This window comes from Coregonus clupeaformis, chromosome 21 (genome assembly GCF_020615455.1).
Source record: "Coregonus clupeaformis isolate EN_2021a chromosome 21, ASM2061545v1, whole genome shotgun sequence".
Lineage (NCBI taxonomy): Eukaryota > Metazoa > Chordata > Actinopteri > Salmoniformes > Salmonidae > Coregonus > Coregonus clupeaformis.
The window spans coordinates 36,297,246-36,318,231 of NC_059212.1; the positions used below are offsets into that span (position 1 = coordinate 36,297,246).

Sequence of the window (20,986 nt, forward strand, 5' to 3'; positions counted from 1 at the left end):
AAGTCTAAATAAGAAAAACACCTTCACCTGACATGATTACTCATGTAAAGCCAAGCACAACAATGTCACTGAGCATCCTTGATGACAAATGCAGTAGTGTCGCTAAAGGATACATTAGTCACCAGTTAAAAAGGAAGGTGACTATTTTTAGACAGAAATGGTAGCTCAATTGCAGGTATGGCAACTCAAAGAATGACATTTACTTGTACTGTACTGTATCTAGCTCTGTGTAAAGAAACCATTAAAAATCAGCCTGGGTGAGTATTATTCATATCAACAGCAGCATATCAATGTGAAAGTGTTTTTACAGTGGGTTGCCTTGCACACTATATCCACAGCTAGTTCAATATCACCATTATGGTGTGTGTATGTCTCACACGTGTGAGTTTGTGTGTGCGCGTGTGTCTCATGAGAGAGAGAGAGAGAGAGAGAGAGAGAGAGAGAGACAGACAGACAGACAGAGAGAGAGAGAGGGGGGAGGGGGAGCTGTTGGAGGCAGAGTCATTTTCGTTAGCCGAGCTGAATCAGTGCTACGATGCTGCTATATCTATCACTGGGTAGGTCAAAAGCAGCCTCTACTCTGCCTCTCTCTCTCTGCTCGGCTGAGCATTGTTTGACCTGCTGTAGAGCATGTATGTAATTACCCTTATCTCTGATCCCATCTTGTGTTTCATCATTACCCTCTCATCCTAATCCTCTCCATCATTATCTAGCTACATCATCAACTCCAATCAGATACTGTCGTCTGTGTACATTTACAATTTACACCACAGGCGGTTGGCACCAGGCACCAGGTATGCAACAAGGACAGTCACATTTTCATCTACCTAGCCAATGATGCATTGTAGCGATATGATAATTAATGATACTCATTGTGGTGCAAAGGTTAACATGTGTCAGCAGTTGAGTACGCTGTCAAGTAAAAATACATAATGCTATTTGCTGTGGCAGACCAATTTGCTACAATTATCTTTGCAAAATGCTGAGGGATTGAAATCTATTCAACTCAAATTGTAGCTACCTCTTCATTTGAAGTCTTGAAATCCATGTGCTATGGTACAGTGAGGGAAACTGCCCTGGAAAAAGAGAAATTGTAAAAGGAAATTGAATTAGCTTCCTGAACAAAATACCTAGCAGTTAGTCAGTGACATGGTTCTTCTCACTTGTAGTAATAACACAGATTGCCCAAGCACTGTATGATGGTGCACCCCTTTCTACGTAATACGAACACAAAACCCACTAGCATGGTCTGCCTATTTTCTGTCATGTCATCCTTGTGGGACCGAGCAATATCAATCCAGAGTAATAGATTTTCATTGCAATTTCACTTCTTTCAAGCAGAATCCTGTGCAGAACTAATCAGGGGGGAAACCAGAGACCATTAAATGTCTATGAATAATTCATAAGCTGAAGGTGGGAACCTAAGTATCTATCCTGATAAATGTTTCAATATGGAATCTATTGCTCCCGTCACCTGACTGACTGTGTTACCATATCTGTTACGGTGTTACAGCAGGGCTAATCATTGAAGCTGTTGAAGACAAGTCTCAGATGAAGGAGTAGTACAGTTCTGTTCTGTAGTAGTAATATAGATTGTATGGGAGAGAGCCATAAATAAATGGCTCTGGTTTGGGATAAGGATAGATATAGAACATATGCTTCCCTTGTCCTCAACCTTGCAGTGAAAAAACTGCTGTCCTTGAAAAGGAAATAGTTACAGTATATCAACATTGTGCTTTAGGGGTATATGTTGCAGTATATGTTCAAGGCTCACCTCAGTAGAAAGGCCCCCGGCTCTTCGTCTGTAGAGGTCTAGCCATGAAGCAGGCAGGTGAGCACTGATCCTACCCGTGGCAGAGGAGCTTCCCTGGGCATGGCTGTGGGGGGACGCAGGCCCTCCCCTGGAGCTGGTGGCAAAGCCTGGCCTGTGGTGGGCTTGGTGTTGGACCACTATGGGCAGTGGTTGACCTGGTGTATGTGCTGCCACAGTTCCAGGTTGTTGTGGCCAAGGTGCTGTCCCAACAGTGGTTACGGAGGGTGTCCGATGGTGGACTCAGGAGCAGTTCCACTCAGGTCCAGACTCAGAATGAGCTGAGCTGAGATCAAAACATAACATTAGTTAGTTTGTGAGGTAGTGGAAAACTAGACCAAGAAATGCCAAAAAATGATGGCACAACAGTAACAACAGTAACACTTTAACCTGATGCAATGATGTTTCATATTTACAGAGCTCCCAATCATGGCACAGAAAAACGTCACAGTGCAAAAAGACTAATGACTTGACAGAATAACTCTGGGTGTGATGATTTCCAAACCAGTTTATGGGAAAGAGGCAATTTGTTTGACAAGCACAGAGGATGAATTTCAGAGAGCAGTTTGTTACCAAGCAGTGAGAAGTCTCAACTGATGCAGGTTGAAGGCACCTGTGGGTCCAATAATATAAACACCTAATGGCAATTAACTCGTATTCTTCAGTGTCCTTGTCGTTTGTATGCCAAGCACAAACGTTTCTGCCAAGGTGTTTTGTTGTGTTGCAATCGAAACCTCAGGAGAAATTATTCTCGTTAGCGCTCATTTGTTGACACGATATCACATATCTGTGGAACTGTATTGGCAAGCTGCCTCTGTGATCATTGTTTTAAGACACCTTTTCGACTCGCTTTTCGTTCACATTTGAAACTATACCGCATCATGTTATGTAAATCTTTTCCCTCTGCATCAAAGAATATGCAAAAATAATTTTTTTAAAACCTTTATTTAAAACGCAGCCTTTGCAATGTCTCTCAATGTGGTGGCATTCCATCTGGAGCCTGCCAACTCATTGAGTGATGTATTCTGATGCCATTTTAGACCTTCTTTAAAAATGAATGGCTACATCTGTCCTAAAATGTTCATCTAAAAAAGGAAATGTTTTATATATTGTGTGCAGCCTGGCTGTTTGAAGACGAATGCAGGCCTGCTTCCAGCAGGTGCCCTCGAGAACATACTGACAAATGCAAGCAGTTCACTTCACTGCCAGAATCCCAGTCAGATAGACTGAGCTGAACCTTTTGTACAATTTAAGTTGAGTCAGCGCAACTCACAGGCACGCCATCAGATATTTTCCCCGAATCACTGCACAGTGTTTCTCTCAAATAGCACTCCTGGCTCTGACACAATAGCAGTAGAAAGTTAGCGTAGAGTAGAGAGGAGTAATTTTGCTTCATTTGCTTGGAAGGTGTTGGCTGATAGAGACATCGCCTCGCCAAGAACCTGAAGACAGCAGGTGTCGGCCCTCGAGGAAGAGACCAGCCATTTCTTCTACCGGTTACATTGATACCGCGACCTGAATCTAAGGGAGGTGGCTATAGTAGCTGGAGGCTTAAGCTTTAGGGCTCGATTCAATCCGTATCGCAGAAGATCCGTGGTATAGCACGATTGAAATGTAAAGGCAATGTTCCCCGTGTTCGATGAGACTGCATTCACGGTAAATGCTCCATATGTCGGCTCAATCGAAAATTACCTTGAAATTACAATCTCGCCATACCGCAGATCTTACGTGATATGGATTGAATCGAGCCCTTAGTAGTCTTACGGAACCAGACGAGTGTGCCTCTGGATATGGTGTATACCCCGACATACTGTATATTTACGCCTGTCTGTAAAGTCTGGTATGTGAGCTTGAAGCTTTTAGCAAAGACAGCTCTGCCTTGGATTCAATGCACTAATGACCCAGGTGAAATTCCCATTATTGTTGATTAGCTGAAATTAACACATAGGTACAGGAAGAAAACTTTAATCAATCAGATGACAGGATCAATTTACAACTCTGCCTACCCTTCCGCCTACACAGTATATAAACAGTGACATACATCACAATGGTGTGCTGGCTGATTTCTGCATCCCAACTCCACCAACGCCCATCTCCCTTCCTTCTTCTCTCTTGGCGGATTCTTCCATAGAGATATATGAGATGAAAACTACTAGATATTCTCTATGAGTTCTTCTCTATCTCGGTCCTTGACCTGGAGCCAAACCGACCAGAGGCCGTATCCAAACCAAAGTAACTACAGTATTTTCAATGTATCAACCATACGGCCATACCTGCATAGTCATCAGATAAATGGGATCATAACCAAATGCACACATTTGGTTAATGTAGAGAAATCAACTTAAATGAATTGGTGACAAAACAACCATGAGCAGTCCTATGAAACAGTGAGTTGACTCTCTCCAATTAAACAGTTGAAGTCTATCTCATTGCATTCCATAGCCCTTGCCATGAGGTTTCATTATAATAAATAGTGTTTATGTTCTTATCCTGTCTGTGCTCGATTTCTCCTGATAGTTTTTGCATGACAGAAAGAATAAGAAAAACAAGTCAACAGCGCTTGATTTTGCACTCCAAAGGCTAACCTCAGAAAGCAACCAATTATTTGCTCAGTATTTACAGAGGAGCTGTCAGTTTCAAGAGCACCCTAATTAGTGTACTGTTTTCAAATGCTACTTACAGTATGCCTATGCATGGCTGTGAGTGTGTGTGTGTGAGGCCTTTGTTTATTCTGCTAGGTCCTGAGTCCTTGTCTCCTATTTTGCATCATTTGAAAAAGGGACTGTCAAACTGCTCCCTGCATTTCCCCCGTAACGTTCTTCATTCTGTCAAGTATATAGGGAGAGGAAGAGATTGCTTTTACTTCTTGAGATTTTAAAGTTAGCTAATACCTGAGCCACAACAGTATGTGTGCTCAAATTTAGGCTGTTAAATAAAATAAAATAAAGCAAACTTCAAGAGAAACTGCTAATGTGTGAATCAAGTGCTGGCCCTTTTTCCATATCAATGCTGAGGGATTGTTGATGTTGGCTTCTAGTACCCTTTAATATATGTTTCTTGCAAGAGGTTATTCTTTCTATGCCAGGTAGAACCAGTGTTACTCTCTCTATGGCAGGTACTGTAGAAACAGTGTTCTATGCCAGATAAAACCAGTGTTACTCTCTCTATGGCAGGTACCGTAGAAACAGTGTTCTATGCCAGATAGAACCAGTGTTACTCTCTCTATGGCAGGTACCGTAGAAACAGTGTTCTATGCCAGATAGAACCAGTGTTACTCTCTCTATGGCAGTTACTGAGCATCTGCTAAATGACTAAAATGTAAATGTGCTGTAGAAACAGCTCTCTCTATGCCAGTATGGTCAGTGCTGTTATACTCTCTCTATGCCAGTATGGTCAGTGCTGTTATACTCTCTCTATGCCAGTATGGTCAGTGCTGTTATGCTCTTCCTATACCAGTATGGTCAGTGCTGTTATGCTCTCTCTATACGAGTATGGTCAGTGCTTTTATGCTCTCTCTATACCAGTATGGTCAGTGCTGTTATGCTCTCTCTATACCAGTATGGTCAGTGCTGTTATGCTCTCTCTATACCAGTATGGTTAGTGCTGTTATGCTCTCTCTATGCCAGTATGGTCAGTGTTGTTATGCTCTCTCTATGCCAGTATGGTCAGTGCTGTTATGCTCTCTCTTTGCCAATATGGTCAGTGCTGTTATGCTCTCTCTATACCAGTATGGTCAGTGCTGTTTTTCTCTCTCTATGCCAGTATGGTCAGTGCTGTTATATTCGCTCTATACCAGGTCTATTCAGCAGTGAGAGTGAGGGAGCTGAGGTAAATTAGTGACAGACACATTTATGGACCCGCTTCCTGAACTTCCTGATTGTGATGAATGGTTCTTGGCATGGCATAGCCTAGAACTATCAAGTGGGTGCCAACTTAAATCCAACCGGAGCATTTCACAAACTGGTGCAGCCCCATTATAGCACTGAATATCCAGGAATGGTTCATTATGACCAAATGGTGTTGTGTGGATGTACAGTTTATTTATAGCTTCAAAATGTTTTTAAAACTATAATGTTGAACTCATGGACTGTCGGCGCTTGTGTCCATGGCTCTGTTTATGAATTTGAGAGTGTTGGTTACGTTTCCCCAGTCCCATCTCTCAGATTTATACCAAACCAAGTGGCGGGACTGAAACACAAACTCCAGATTGTGGCTTCAAAGAGGGGTAAATTATTATTTAGAGGTCAACTGTTTACCCTCTGGTGGGTTTCATATACTTTTCTCCAGTGAGTTTCTTAATTGGAATGATTAAATTGTCCCATTAACAACACAGGATAATATACTAACATATAAGCCAATGGCATGAGTGAAGTGAAGCGAATAATCGGACATGGTTGTCTCAATTAACATTAATGCATTAATTTAACTCATAGTTTTTCATGCACATTACAGTGCCTCTTATAATAGATTGTTCATTCCCCCTAATTAATTTTTTTCTGAGGAGAATAACGTGAAGTACAACATGAAATTCAAGTAGCAGCCATTGGCAGTGTAACAAGACAGTCCTACATGAGAGGGCTTTGGGGGGGTGGATATGGTATCATGCTGTGAGGATACACAGACATGAAAGATGAATAACCTAAGTGCATTGCAATGAGCATCGGCCTGATAGAAACAGCTTTGCACTGTCAGATGACGTAGCCTATTATTTTCTGAAATATAAGACTGTGCCTATGAGGGGGAAATTAAATCATCAAAAGACTTGAAATGCTAAGGGACATGGTTGTACCGAAAAGCAATTTGTTTGACAAGTGACACATTTGTCAAATGGGGTATACTGTCTGAAGGATATATAGCACATTATCAGAAATAATGGTCTTCTAATAGCCTACATTTAATGTATGGTCAGAGGGGGAAATAAGAAACTCCTCACTTTAGTTTGAGCTAAATCTGACAGAACTCTAATTCTGTAAATGTATACCTCCCAGATGAATTGTGGAATTATGTGGAGTTGTTCCCAAATAGTACTCCTAGACATTTTGCAATTTCATGAAAGATTCGAAAACGTATTTCACAAATGGAGCAATGAACAATCAACAAGCAATGCATCAAGACTCTGTATGGCTTTTACCTGGCATCTAATATATAACTGACATACTTGGCCTTTAAGGAAAATGATAAAGTCACAACCTACTATCTGTAATAAGCAAATAACATCATAACTTGAGCCAATGTGCTGTACATGCTCTAACTAAACAATGTGCATTTTAACGCATTCCCACATTGACAAAACACAATTAATAACACCACTTGGCTAACATCAGCTGAAATCTATTTCTATTTTTGAGTTGCAATACAGTACAAAAGTAATTAAGAAACAAACATAGCACTATACTTCCATGTTGCTTATAGTGGAAATGAAAGCAAATTGGCCTATGGGTTGCACAGAGACCAATAGGCATCTAGCTGTCAAGGTACCAGTGCTTAACTAATTGGATAAGAAGGCTAACTTCATTAATCACACATTACCTGAAATTGTCCAGTGCACTAGGCTACTAAATGACTGTAAAACATCCAGCAAATACCTGCCAGCACCAGAAATCCAGTGGCAGAGATACACTAGCTAATCTTTAAGTCAATGTTTGTTGCTACCTTTTGTCACGTGCATGCTAAGCCATTTGATAAAAAGAAAGAGAGAGATTGCAGACCAACCATGGTGCAACCAAGTTATTTGACAGATTACAATAATAGAATAGTTGTCAACAATAATAGCATAATTTTTCATCTGAGACCTCTACATCAGTTAAGCTCTTCTAGGACCTGTTTGATGACAGGCATATTAAATTAGTGTTGTGTGTTTTGAGCTATGAGAGTTGGTGAGGATTGACTTATTTACTCATCGCTCTGCGCTGCCTGGGCTAGAGGACTAAAGATTTTATTTTTGTACAACAGCGACTCTGTAGCAAACAGAGAGAGATAACACTCTGAGGTACACTGACTGACTGACTGACTGACTGAAGCATCTACAGTAAAATCTGTTTATTCATCACACAAAACCCTTATAGCATACGTCCTCAGTAAAATCCAGTCAACATCTGGGACAATTCATACGGATGGATGGTCGACCAAATCGGCCCCCCCAGAGAAATATGAGGTGTGATAGTCTTCCTCTTTCCCCTGCTCAGCTCTGGAACTACAGTAAATTGGGATGAAGATGACCAAGGTCACAACCTCACCTTACATTTTACATTTACATTTTAGTTATTTAGCAGATGCTCTCATCCAGAGAAACGTACAGCCTCTCCTTGACATATAGCCTCTCATTATCCTCTACATTTTTCCTTCAGAGGCAGCAGCCATAGCTAAAGGGCAACATCAGGATCAGTGCTTCTAATTTGTCTTTTCACAGTGGAATTGGCTTTCATTCAGGGACGGACTACCGCATTTGGGAACCTGGGGCACCAATCTCCTTTAAAACATTTTTAAAAAAAAATTCAGATTTCCTTTGGTGAAAATAGCTAACTTCCTGCATTTCAACACATTATGTGTTAACAATTTAGCAGTTTTATAATGCTATTCTACACATTTTGTCATGACGCTAAGATAAAATGTTGCAGTTTATAATCTAATTACCTGCAATTCGACACTTTTTGCCATGGGTCAGAGAAATTGTTTTTGCTGTTTTATTGCTCATCTCATGCTATTGTTCACATTTTGCCATGAGGCTGAGAGAAAATTTAGCTGTAAAAAAAAAAAAAAAAACATATTTCAAAGGTAACATTGACGCACCCAAAGGACAAGGTGATATCGAAAACCAACATGTGTGAATCGAATGTTAAAGAGATGATCATGGTGGTAGTAGTGTCGGTGGTAGGCTAATCAAATTATAGCTGTAGTAAGCCTAATAATGGTAATAGTACAGAGTTCTAAACCCAGAGGCGCAACATCGCGAGACTTCCGTGAACACTTGTGAAGCAGACACGGCAGACCAGGCCGTGGTTTGGGATTTGAGAAGTCAATGAGAGAAGTTGTTAATTTTCTTGATTTCTCAAGGCACAACCTAGATTCGAGCCAATGTCTTAAGTAGTTGAACATGTTATTACTCCAACATCGAAAGTGAAAACTTTCATTTTTCGTCAAAAACTACTTTATATCAAAGGAGTGCCTTTGATTTGATGGCCTGCATATGCGCAGTTCGGCGCGAGACAATCGCTAGAACAGATGATGTGTTTTTGCACATGAGCTTAGCTAGCCAACGTCGCCATGACATCACCTACAAGCATGATCAGGGATTTCTATTGGAGAAGCAGTTTCTGCCTATCTTCATACTGTACTGTCTTTGGTAATAGTGTCAGTTTAGGTGCTTTACACAAATGGACATAAGAAACCATACCAAGATTGGATTGGGTGTGCTTAACAATGCTTTATGTCAGGGATCATCAACTATAGTAGATTCAGCCTTGGGCTGATTTTCTCTTGAACGGATGGCCATGGCGCCGGAACATAATTACAAATCATTTGTAGACTGCAAATTGACTGCAAGAAGCCCAAACAGATATCATATTTCACTAAAACATAATCATTTAAAACCTTGCTTACATTTGCATACAATCACATACTGTATATCTCTCTATTAAACGTGGGAATACTTTGGAACAGATTTCCAAAATTAAATCACTTGGAGCTGTATTTGCTGGTGTTTTTACAGTCTTTTATGTCCAACAATGGGGGGCCAAATAAAATCACCTGCGTACCACCAGTTGGGGAACCCTGCTTTATGTTATGTGCATGACCACATTCTCTCATTTACATTTTAGTCATTTAGCAGACGCTCTTATCCAGAGCGACTTACAGTTAGTGAGTGCATACATTTTTCATATTGGCCCCCTGTGGGAAATGAACCCACAACCCTGGCGTTGCAAGCGCCATGCTCTACCAACTGAGCTACAGTGGACTCTCATCTGTGTGTTAATCTATCATACTCCTTCCTACTTCATGGTATACAATGTGGCACTGCAGGTAGGAGAGAACTAGTCATAGGCTGGTATAACACCTGGTCACAGGACCTTATTGTCCAATTTCCCTCAAGCCTGGTTTTCTTGACAAAGACATTTTTCACTTGACCTACAGATCTTTGATTTATGGTATTAGCTGTATGGGGTAGAGGGGGTATAGTCGGAACATAAACATGTCAATGACATGTCACCACCTTTTCATTCCATAGAAACTGGGATCTACCACAATACATCAACCAGATTGCTACCGTTGACCATTGACCTACACTGCTCAATACTCCTTTCACAAGAATGTATAACAATTACAGAATATTGATGATAAAGCCATGATACAGACCTAACAGGTGTAGCTGCCTATGGTTTCATTGAGGTCAGCGAGCAGCTTACCTTGAATACAACTTAAGAGAGAGGGACGATCAAATCCAGGGTCTTAACATCCATTTCAAATCCAATGGATAGTAACAAGATACAGTGGGTATCATAAGTATTCATCCCCCTTGGATTTCTTCACATTTTATTGTGTTACAAAGTGGGATTAAATTGGATTAAATTGTCATTTTTTTATCAACGATCTACACAATATACTGTAACATTTCTAAAAAATTTTTAAAAAGATTAATGAAAAATAAAACACTAATATACCTTTATTAGATGTATTCACCACCCTGAGTCAATACATGTCAGAAAAACCTATGGCAGCAATTACAGCTGTGAGTCTTTTTGGGTAAGTCTCTAAGAGCTTTTCACACCTGGATTGTGCAAGATTTGCCCATTATTCTTTTCAAAATTCTTCAAAGTGTTGGGGATTATGGCTAGACAGTCTTGCCATAGATTTTCCAGCAGATTTAAGTCAAAACTGTAACTTGGCCACTCAGGAACATTCATTGTCTTCTAGGTAACCAACTTCAGTGTAGATTTGGCCTTGTGTTGTAGGTTATTGTCCTGCTGAAAGGTGAATTCCTCTCCCAGTGTCTGCTGTAAAGCAGACTGAAGCAGGTTTTCCTCTAGGATTTTGCCTGTGATTAGCTCCATCCCGTTTCTTTTTATCCTGAAAAACTACCCAGTCTTTGCTGATGTCAAGCATACAAATACCATGATGCAGCCACCACTATGCTTGAAAATAAGGAGGCAGTTACTCAGTGATATGTTGTGTTGGATTTGCCCGAAATATAAGGCTTTGCATTTAGGGCAAAAATGGTATTCCTTTCCCGTGTTTTTTTGCAGTATTACTTTAGTGCCTTGTGCCTTGTATTCTGTATATTTGTATTCTTCTTTTCACTCATTTAGGTGGAGTCACTACAATGTTGATCCATCCTCAGTTTTCTCCCATCACAGCCAATGAACTCTGCAGCTGTTTTAAAATCCCCAATGGCCTCGTGGTGACATCCCTGAGCAGTTTCCTTCCTGTCCTGCACCTCAGTTCAGGACAACTGTATCTTTGATGTGTCTGGGTGGTGTAATACATCATCCACAGCATAATTATTAACTTGACCATGCTTAAAGAGATATACAATGTCTAATTTGTTATTGTTACCTATCTACCAATCACTGCCCTTCTTTATAAGGCTTTGGAAAGGTTTCCTGGTCTTTGTAGTTGAATCTGTGCTTGAAATTCAACACTTGACTGAGGGACTTACAGATGTTGTATTATGTCAACCCCTATTATTTCACACAGAGTGTCCATGTAACTTATTATGTCATTTGTTAAGCCAAATTTGACTCCTGAATTAATTTAGGGTTGCAACAATTATATTATAGTTATTTAATTTGTATTACTTTGTAAATATTTATAGAATTTTCTTTTCACTTTCACATTATGGAGTTTTTTGTGTAGATCAATGACCCCCCAAAAAATCATAATTAAATCTATTTCAATCCCACTTTGTAGCGCAACAAAATGTGAAAACAATCCAAGGGGGGTGAATACTTATGATACCTACTGTATCTGACCCGTCAAGTTATTAAGTTGACTTGCCCTCTCTTTATCAAACATTACTAATGTAAGAAGAGTGGAAATCTTATATATCTATTCTATAATGGATAATATACATTCCAACGGGGTATTCAAGTAAATCTAAATACTGTCCTAAAAGGTATTACAACCAGAATGCAGTCTATAGTTGGGTTGCCATGGGGCTGGTAATATTATGCCCGGCTGGTTTGATTGCATGCATTCCACATTATTAGCTGCAGAAGATTAACAACCAGTAGGCTATAACCATGTAGAAAACTGGAATGGTATTGATACCAACAATAATCTTACTGTGACAGCAGCATTCCCTCATCTACTAGTCTATTTTAAACGGACAATGTTGATATGGGCAGTGTATAGCCTCTGTACTTCAACCTTGCTTTACATCATTGTGGACAGAAAGAGGACTGACACGGCACCTAGCTGGGGGAACTGCGGGTGCCTATACATTTGGACATGTCGGAGCCTCTGAGGCAATATGAGGGACTACTGCATCCTGCAACCTGAATTCATTGCATATTTTACACTTAATAGGTCCTTTATCATAATCTGAATTAACGGTTCCCCATCGTGCATTACGCAAATGTGAGAGCCAATGATGATAGATTGTTAGGCTACTTATTAGATATTAGATGATGGATCATGAGCGTATTATACTGCAATTAACCTATATAGTAGTGATAGGCTACAAATGGCTTATAAATAAAAGTGAACGTTTTTAGAGGTATCATAGGCTACATGATAGCCACCATTATTATCTTACATGCAAATTGAATTGTAGGCTATTATACAATATACATATGAGTGGTTGACTAGAACGTCTAGCTTACCTGATTTTCTGGTAACAGGTGTGATGTAATATTGGATCCAGTCGGCCCCTCACATCAATCTGTCCTGAAATGTGTTTATTTATTGAATGAAGGCTATAGATTCAAAAAAATCTTTGCAAAATCACAACGTATCCTGGCACGGTCGCCCACGATATCCAATACACTGAGGCAATGTGCAAAAACCGTTAAGCATCCCACACTTACACGAAAAACGTGTCTTTTTCCATATTTCTCATGCAGAAACAAGACAGGGCATCCTTTCCGTCGACAGTCATTTCCAGCAAGGCATGGAATACTGTTTCACATGTTTCCTTACGGTGCGCTCTGGTGCCAAAATGACAGGCTGAAAATCACATGCGATTTGTTTCAACTCACGTCAGTCGCCTCAGTTATTCATTTAGGCTACTCACTGAGCTCTCACATCTCTCCCGATGATGAAATATAATGTGAAATTACTTTCACTGTTGAATAAGAGCATCTATTATGTACATAGCCTAAGATAAGTCCAACCAAAGGTCTCCGCTGCAAGGAGCGCTTTTACAGGCAATTATCGGCGAGCACTGCGGTATGGTTTCGTTGAATGGGACCCGGAGCTGCTATCAGCCTGCAGTGGAGGCAAATTAATGCAAAAGCAGATTCAAAGGAGCCGGTTCCAACATTTTTTCCCTTCAAAACTGTGATTTTTAAAGTAGTCTATTGTGCAACATATTAGCCTAGAATACATATCAAGAAAACGTATTCCTAACCCGTTATCAGGGCTAGATGGTCTCCCTCTCAGTTATGCCTACCTTCTCTGCCACTCAGAGAAGGTAGGCTATTCAGGATTCAGTGTGTATCTCACAGCAGATCAGGAAACTCATTTGCAGCTCCTCACAGACAGCTGAATTCAGTGCCTTGAAATCCTCTACCCTGCAGCCCTTATTGCGTAAGCAGCTGTGCAGGTTTCCCAGTTGCAGGTGTCATGCAATCAGAGCTATGTAGGCTGTAGCCATATATAGAGATTACAGGCCCATATGTAGTCCTAGACGATTCCAATAGTGTCTCTGTTTTATTCTGCACAACACACTGTCCCAATGTCTAACACTTTGCATGAAGTTGAGCTTATACCTGTGTAATAACGGTGTTATTACATTGTAATAAAATTATGTTGTTACATAGAACTTGCACTCACCTTTGTAAGTGTATTGCGTTACCATGTAATTGCATTCAGCTTCGTAAGTGTATTGCATAGCCATGCGAATTACCAGTTTTATACACACTTGATGTAAAGTGGAACCAATTTGAGCATCATAGACCTGAGAGTTAAAATGGCCCTTATAAAACAGTAATGTGAATGTGAACGCTATTATCTTATGCTCCACATAGCAAGGCTTCCTAGTCATGATGTCATCTCACAGGTAAGGACTTGATCCTCTTTTCACAAATGAGTTCTTGTCGTTTCAGGTGCTTTTCAAAATGATTGTTGATAATATTTATAGAAAATGTAATCAGCTTATCACTTTTCTGCCCTGAACATGACCTGATTAGATTGAAGAGGATGTACACCAACATGCTTTAGCATCACATCCCATTACAGTACAACCTGTGAGTAACACCTGTATATTGGGTATCCATGTTGATTTATATGTGGAAACCTGCAGTGTTGACTTGTGTTTTCTCAATAAAGGCATGTTTTAAGTGCAGAACAGCTCGTCCAAAATCTCAGCTTACCTTTGTGAAACATTGGTGCTTTCTTACCATGTAAAAGGTAGCCACGTTTACTTTGTGTTTTTGTTGCTGTTCTTTATTTAGAAAAAACGATATATCAGAAAGTACTTAACACTCACCAACATTCAAACATGCAAAAATACAAACATAAATAAACATATGAGCCGCACATCTATTTACAGTGTGTTGTCAGACAAATGTTTTTCAAGACAGCTTCATCCAATGTGCTGGAACATTAGGTCAGGTGACAACATCGATCAAATGTGGAGCCATCCAAGTAATTATGTACAGATAACCCCTCGTCCCCTCTATAATTTAGCCAGTAACAAAGGGACATTATTTGTCTCCAATTAGGTTTTGAAGATAAAATAACCAGTTCACAAATATCTTTAAGTTAGCACCGCAATAATATTAAAAAATCTGATGAATTTGCCAATCTTAATTGCTATGCTAACTATTAATATTCATCCTTTGTTTCATTATTTTCGCCAAATAAAGCCATTGCCAAGAGTTAACTGGACACAAGGGGGCGTAGGGTGATACGTTCCCTTCCCCTCCTCAGCCTCAGCTCAGCAGGCTCAGCAGAGGTAAATGTGATTATGATGTTGAGATTGACCTTGAAAACCAACTATAGTTAGATTTACATTTTAAGGAAGAATACCTTATTGGGTTATTGGCAAGGAAATGTATGATTTACTGCCTGCATACACCGACGTCAGAGGACGCTTCCCTGAGGACAATCACATTCAATGACAATGTGAACAGAGTTGGTTTCCACCTTTTAGTGCATGTATTTAGCTACATGTCATCATTGTATTGGGGAAATGGGATACATATATTTTTATAGGTCTAAATAAATAGATAATCAAACGTGTGTATGCTGTAGCACATAGGGAGCAATATCATTTAATACCATGCAGATGTGTTTTTACAATTATATCCCTCCTTAAATTAAATTAGTCCTCCATGCCATTGCACAGGCTATCCATTTTCATTCCTTCTGAGCTATGCAACACACAACGCTCATTACCAACAACCTGCACATTCCGATGATTGCACTGGTATGCATCCTTAGATTAGAGCTGTGTTTAGCTACACGCCCAAACACCACCACCACCACTAGTCTACAAACCTCCCCACGCCACACACAAAAACACCTGTTTAGCATGAGGGTGGGTCTTGACTCCGCCCATTACAAACTTACGTGTAAAAAAAATATGTTTTTAATTGGTTTGAAGACCCCTGATATGTAAATGAGTTTTGTGAGACTCCTCCCATGCACTTGATAGGGAGTATTTACAGCTCTTTACTGCTGCCTGCTGTACTGTTACAACAGCACTCTCTGCGCTACACGATGACACTTCACTGGACTATGCAATAAGGATTTCCGTCTCTGCAGTGATTTGTCGCACCCTGAGGGGACCGTTATATTTACCAAAAAAGTGTTATTCCAAAGTTTCAGTCCCATTTATTTTTCCAAGATGCCACGCTCGTTTCTTGTCAAGAAACATTTCAACTCCTCTAAGAAGCCAAATTATAGCGAGCTGGAAAGCCCTATAGGTAAAGCAACAACGTTTTCTAAATGCATCGCTCAACAGATACATGGATTACACTGACATGCTACAAAGTTTACAAAATGACTGCGGTCAGGCTATTATCCTTATATGTAGTTTCATTGTATCTCTATGTCAAAGTTAGTGTTACTTTGTAACTTTCTAATCTGTGCTATTTAGTGAGGCGATTTTATTCAGCTCTTTTTGGAGGAAATTATAAATTGACATATATAGGCCTATTATTACTGTGCAGTAAAGTTACTTTTAATCACGTAAATGAATGTTCTCGTTATTTCCATTTTCAGTATTTATTTCACCGTATCTCTACAAGGGCCTTCCATTGCCTGTCATCCCTCAACCGGAGATCCTTAGCTCGGTGGCTTACAACCCTATCACAGTATGGACTACGAGCAACTTGCCGTTATCTCCGCTTTCAAGTGACCTTTCTCCCATCTCTGGATACCCCTCATCGCTCTCTGACACCTCATCCAAAGACCACAGCGGCTCTGAGAGTCCCAGGAGCGATGAAGACGAGCGGATGCTTACCAAACTCACAGACCCTCATGGAGTGGAGGCAGAGAAATTCCAATGTAGTTTGTGTAACAAGTCCTATTCTACTTATTCTGGACTGCTGAAGCATAAGCAACTGCACTGCGACGCTCAGACGAGGAAATCCTTCAGTTGTAAATACTGTGAAAAGGAGTACGTCAGTCTTGGAGCACTAAAAATGCACATAAGAACTCACACTTTGCCTTGTGTCTGTAAAATATGTGGCAAAGCTTTCTCAAGACCGTGGTTGCTTCAGGGACACATCAGAACGCACACCGGTGAGTGACTAAAGATTTGGAGTGCCATACTGTACTGTAGCCTATACTTGGAAATATTGAAGATAGCTGCATGGTGGGCTATTCCAATTTAGGATAACTGTGCAATTTATGGGATGTATTATTTATGATAATGGGTTTTAACAGACTTTAAATGTATTTATCATATACATATTGCAAAGTGCATTGCAATTCTGCAATTCCCTATGTGCCTGTCAAAACAGTTATGTGTTAAGTGGTAACTCATGTTAAAGGAGGGGTTTTCACACCACTTTACAAGACTTGGGACATACATTTGTTGTTCCATGTTGAACAACATTGCATGTTCTGATTCATACTCTTCACAAAGTAAGCTAAAAGATTCAGACTCTTATGTCAAGCCATATCTCATGCTTGACATAAAGTCAGGGAAGAAGGAATTTGGCTTTCCTCTAGTGATTCTTAACTTTTACAGTGCACAATAAGAGTAACTGTATAAGTCCATGCTCTAGTTAAGTTATTACAGTTGATTATGGAGCAAATAGTTCATACAGTATTAGGCCTATATCAGTTTAGTGGATAGTTGTGTTTGTTTTGTATATCTTATCTGCTTGTGAATACTGACACATTTCTTCCCCTTTCCCCTCTGACAGGAGAGAAGCCATTCTCCTGCCCCCATTGCAGTAGGGCTTTTGCGGACAGGTCCAACCTCAGGGCTCACCTACAAACCCATTCGGATGTGAAAAAATACCAATGCAAGAACTGTTCCAAAACCTTCTCCAGAATGTCTCTTCTGCACAAGCATGAGGAATCTGGTTGTTGTGTAGCACATTGAGACTACTGGACTGGGATGCAGTGCCACCGCCAGAGCCCTCCGGTACTTTCCAGTCCTCAATAACTGTTCAGGGGATATTACATACTGAGGCTTTGTTACAAAATATGCAAGACTTTCTTTGACTGACTGCCTGAATGACAATCCATTTCGTTTCAGTGTAAAAAAACAAATACTCTGTCTGTCATGTGCTTTTCATTTTAAGCAGTTTTTTTTTCTCCTATTGCAATCAGTGTTGAACTATACAGTATGTTTGTTATACCATGTGCCATTCTGTCTGTACTTTTCATGTACTTTTGGGCAGGGGCGCAACTTTGGTTTTAGAAGTGGGGGGGGACATAATTATATATTTTTATCCAGTCAGATAAACACTCCAAACAGCCTACCCGACCACTCGGAGGCGTCCGCATGGTCCTAAAGCACACCGTTGCCTAGTTTTGTATCACATTCCAATGATAAAACTGGGGGGGACAAAAATGCCATTTCAGAATGAAAGTTGCGCCCCTGCATTTGGGAAGTGGAGAGATTTTAAATAATGTGCCTTCTCAAACATTTTGATGTTCTGACCAATCTCTATTAGAGGATATGTTTCTGGTTATGTCATAATCTTTTTATTTTCTTAAGAAACCACATAGTTATTCCAAGTGGACATGGTGTATGGTAACAAACGATAGAGACAGACAGTGCACAGCCAATGGAATATTAGAAGCCATCATAATTTAGGGAACAAGTGCAAAGATTTATTTTTAGGGTGGAAGTATTACAATTCCTGCACAATCATGACACAGTAACTGTTTTGCTCAAGATAGCAATACTTTTATCAAGTGCCTCACTTCGCCTGGGCAATTATGTAGTTTTTCTAAAACATTTTTTTGCATTTATATTTTTATATATTTGAATGTAAGTGTGAATAAGATGATTGTATTTTTGACAGTGTGAATCGTGATACTGAATGAATGATTTTATTATTTTTAAGATGCTTTTCAAAATAAAGATTCATGAAATGTTTGTAAATGCTTGATTTTCTTTTTCTGTGCAAGGACTGTGAATAGTTTGTTATCAGGGATCCATCATGGCATGGTGCCATGAACTTGCTGGATATTCTAGAAAATGTGTTATAACATGTCTTCTTAATTTAACTTTATGAGATTAGTAACAAAATAAATATACTAACTAACATGTATCACATCATGTATGATGTATATACCTTAGAATTTTATCAGTATACAAGTTAAAATCTTTTTATTACTTTCTCTGAAACTACTAGCCTGGCATTACTAGGATAACAACCTTTTTGTGGAGTCATAGTCTACTTTATAAGGTAACTTTCCAACTGCTTCAAAGTTAAACATACAACAGCAGAAGTCAGGCTCCTGCTCCAGTCTGCTTTCATGCTTTCATTCCATGATGGAGGTGTAGAAAGAATGAAGGATGACTCAACCCAGACTCAAGGCTGGACCTGCTCCTTGTGAACCTGTCCAAACAAACTTGAAATTTAACACAGGCTGGCTATATTGATCAGCACTCACTTGTTACACCCTTTGAGGGCCCACAGCCCTTCATTTGCCTGCCTGCAGCCAGTTTTACTTTTTAAATGGAAGTGCTGATTTCTTGTGGACAGCTTTCTATTGTAATCCTAATTGGCCAATCAACTGGATCCCTCAGGGGTCTGTCTGTCTCTCTGTCTGAATGTGTGGTGAATGCTCTCAGGCAGTGAGTTGATTGAATCTGTCTTCCTGCTAATACGTAAACTGAGGTCTAATACTGAATGGTTAATTCACAGCAATCACTGCAGAAGCACTGGAATAGTTTATAGTTCTACCCTCTAAAATGTTTCCACCTAATCCCCAGATTTGCATTATTGCTTTGACAACCTCCTAGGATTCTGGGATGTGTGCCACCAATGATAAAGACTGACTTCCTCGGGCTACATCTTTTACAGTATGTTGTACAATAGCCTGTCTACATGTTTTTTTTAAATCACACAAAGTAGTACAATACCTAAAAGGCATTGAACTCTCTCTAACAAGCCAGAGTGTTTCAGTGTTCCGTAATTCCCAAAGCTGCTGACCTGAGTGATCTAACTTGACAAACAGACACTTGTGCTCCTTCCTGGGTCATTTTGAAGGGCTGATGAGTTGGTCTTTCCTGTAGGTAGATTCTAGATCCATACTTACACTATGAGTCATCGTCAAGCTATTCCAGGTGCTCTCCTGGGCTCCTCTGATTGGATCAGGTTTGAATCAGGCGGCTCCAGGCTTTTATGTCAGACCTCTCTGTGAGAGAAGCAGGTGCAGGCACATACATACACCACATTACATTGTCTTATAGTTATGGGGAATACAGTATATAGTCATAATTTTATGTTGAAATATCCCTAACATACTGTATATGAGAGGATAGGAGGAACATGTCCCCAAGGAATACTAATGAATCAGCTGCTCTTGGGTATACTCGAAATGCCACCATAAGATAAGAGCATGGTTTCTTTCTACTGCTTTGTACAATGTTGTATTTCCAATGTAATATTTCCATAACTTGCTATCTCCTTCTCTTGTGAAATAGGGCTTACCATTTATTTTTATTACAATGATTATTAATAGCCTGGCTGATTTATCAGCTATGAAAAGGACATGCAATGCTTTTCATCCTGGCATGAGTATTTAATGTAGCAGTCGTGGTGGTAGTAGGAGGAGGAGAAGAAGAGGTAGCAGCATATGGCTATTATGGTAACGTGTGAAATCAAATATTTGTGGGGGGTGGCAACTGTTAATGCCAGCAGTTATCCTGTTGTTTAGGGGAGAGTGGGGTAAACTGAGCCAAAGGGGTAAGTTGAGCCACCCTTGTTTCTAGGAAACCATACACAAAATTAATGAATTGAACAAATATTTATGTAAGAAGAGGTCATAATTTCATGGAGTCTGTGAAAAAAGAAACCACATGGAAAATGTGCAAGTTAGGTTAAAAAAAATGATTTTCATAAAGTCTATGAATTTACTAATGTGAAGGTGAAATTACAGAGGAGGAACTTCTGGATGCAATTAAAGACTTTAAGCCGGGAAAACTCCAGGGTTGGATGGCATACCAGTCGAGGTATACCAAACCTTTTTTGATATACTCAGAGGACCGTTGTTAGCATGTTTGAACAACTCCTATGTAAATTGTAGATTATCAGACACTCAAGAAGAAGGTCTGATTTCATTATTACTGAAACAGGATACAAGTGGAAAATATAAAGATCCAGTCCATAAAAAAAATTGGAATCCCCTTACACTTCAGTGTTGTGATGCAAAAATTCTATCAAAATGTATAGCGCATAGAATTAAAAAGGTATTGTCGGACATTATTCATTCTAATCAGGCAGTTTTTTTTACATGGAAGATACATTGGAGATAATATAAGGCAAGTACTGGAAACAATAGAACACTATGAAAAATCTGGGAAACCAGGCCTGCTATTCATAG

At 39.8% G+C, this 20,986-nt stretch overlaps 2 protein-coding genes across 2 annotated transcripts in view; one reads left to right on the forward strand and one right to left on the reverse strand.

The window, feature by feature from the left end:
- The window catches only part of LOC121535344 (gamma-1-syntrophin), a 41,844-nt gene extending 28,577 nt beyond the window's left edge, over nt 1-13,267 (reverse strand). Inside the window, exons 1-3 of the mRNA XM_041842323.2 lie at nt 12,628-13,267; nt 1,775-2,096; nt 1,022-1,076 (exon numbers count right to left, since the gene is read on the reverse strand). Coding sequence (XP_041698257.1) covers nt 1,022-1,048 — 27 coding nt within the window. The 5' untranslated portion in view covers nt 1,049-1,076; nt 1,775-2,096; nt 12,628-13,267. The remainder of the gene's footprint in view (nt 1-1,021; nt 1,077-1,774; nt 2,097-12,627) is intronic.
- A 2,370-nt stretch (nt 13,268-15,637) lies between these two features.
- Nucleotides 15,638-17,895, forward strand: snai2 (snail family zinc finger 2). The gene is made up of 3 exons (XM_041841234.2): nt 15,638-15,894; nt 16,193-16,714; nt 17,344-17,895. Exons 1-3 carry the CDS (start codon nt 15,816-15,818, stop codon nt 17,523-17,525), a joined length of 783 nt encoding a protein of 260 aa, XP_041697168.1. The 5' UTR covers nt 15,638-15,815; the 3' UTR covers nt 17,526-17,895.
- The last annotated feature ends 3,091 nt before the right edge of the window (nt 17,896-20,986 follow it).

Excerpts from the sequence above, each read along its gene's own strand:
- snai2 (XM_041841234.2), top strand. The coding sequence starts at position 15,816 with ATGCCACGCTCGTTTCTTGTCAAGAAACATTTCAACTCCTCTAAGAAG. Across the intron at positions 15,895-16,192 it reads CGAGCTGGAAAGCCCTATAG|TATTTATTTCACCGTATCTC; the intron begins GTAAAGCAACAA and ends TTCCATTTTCAG. Across the intron at positions 16,715-17,343 it reads ACACATCAGAACGCACACCG|GAGAGAAGCCATTCTCCTGC; the intron begins GTGAGTGACTAA and ends CCCCTCTGACAG.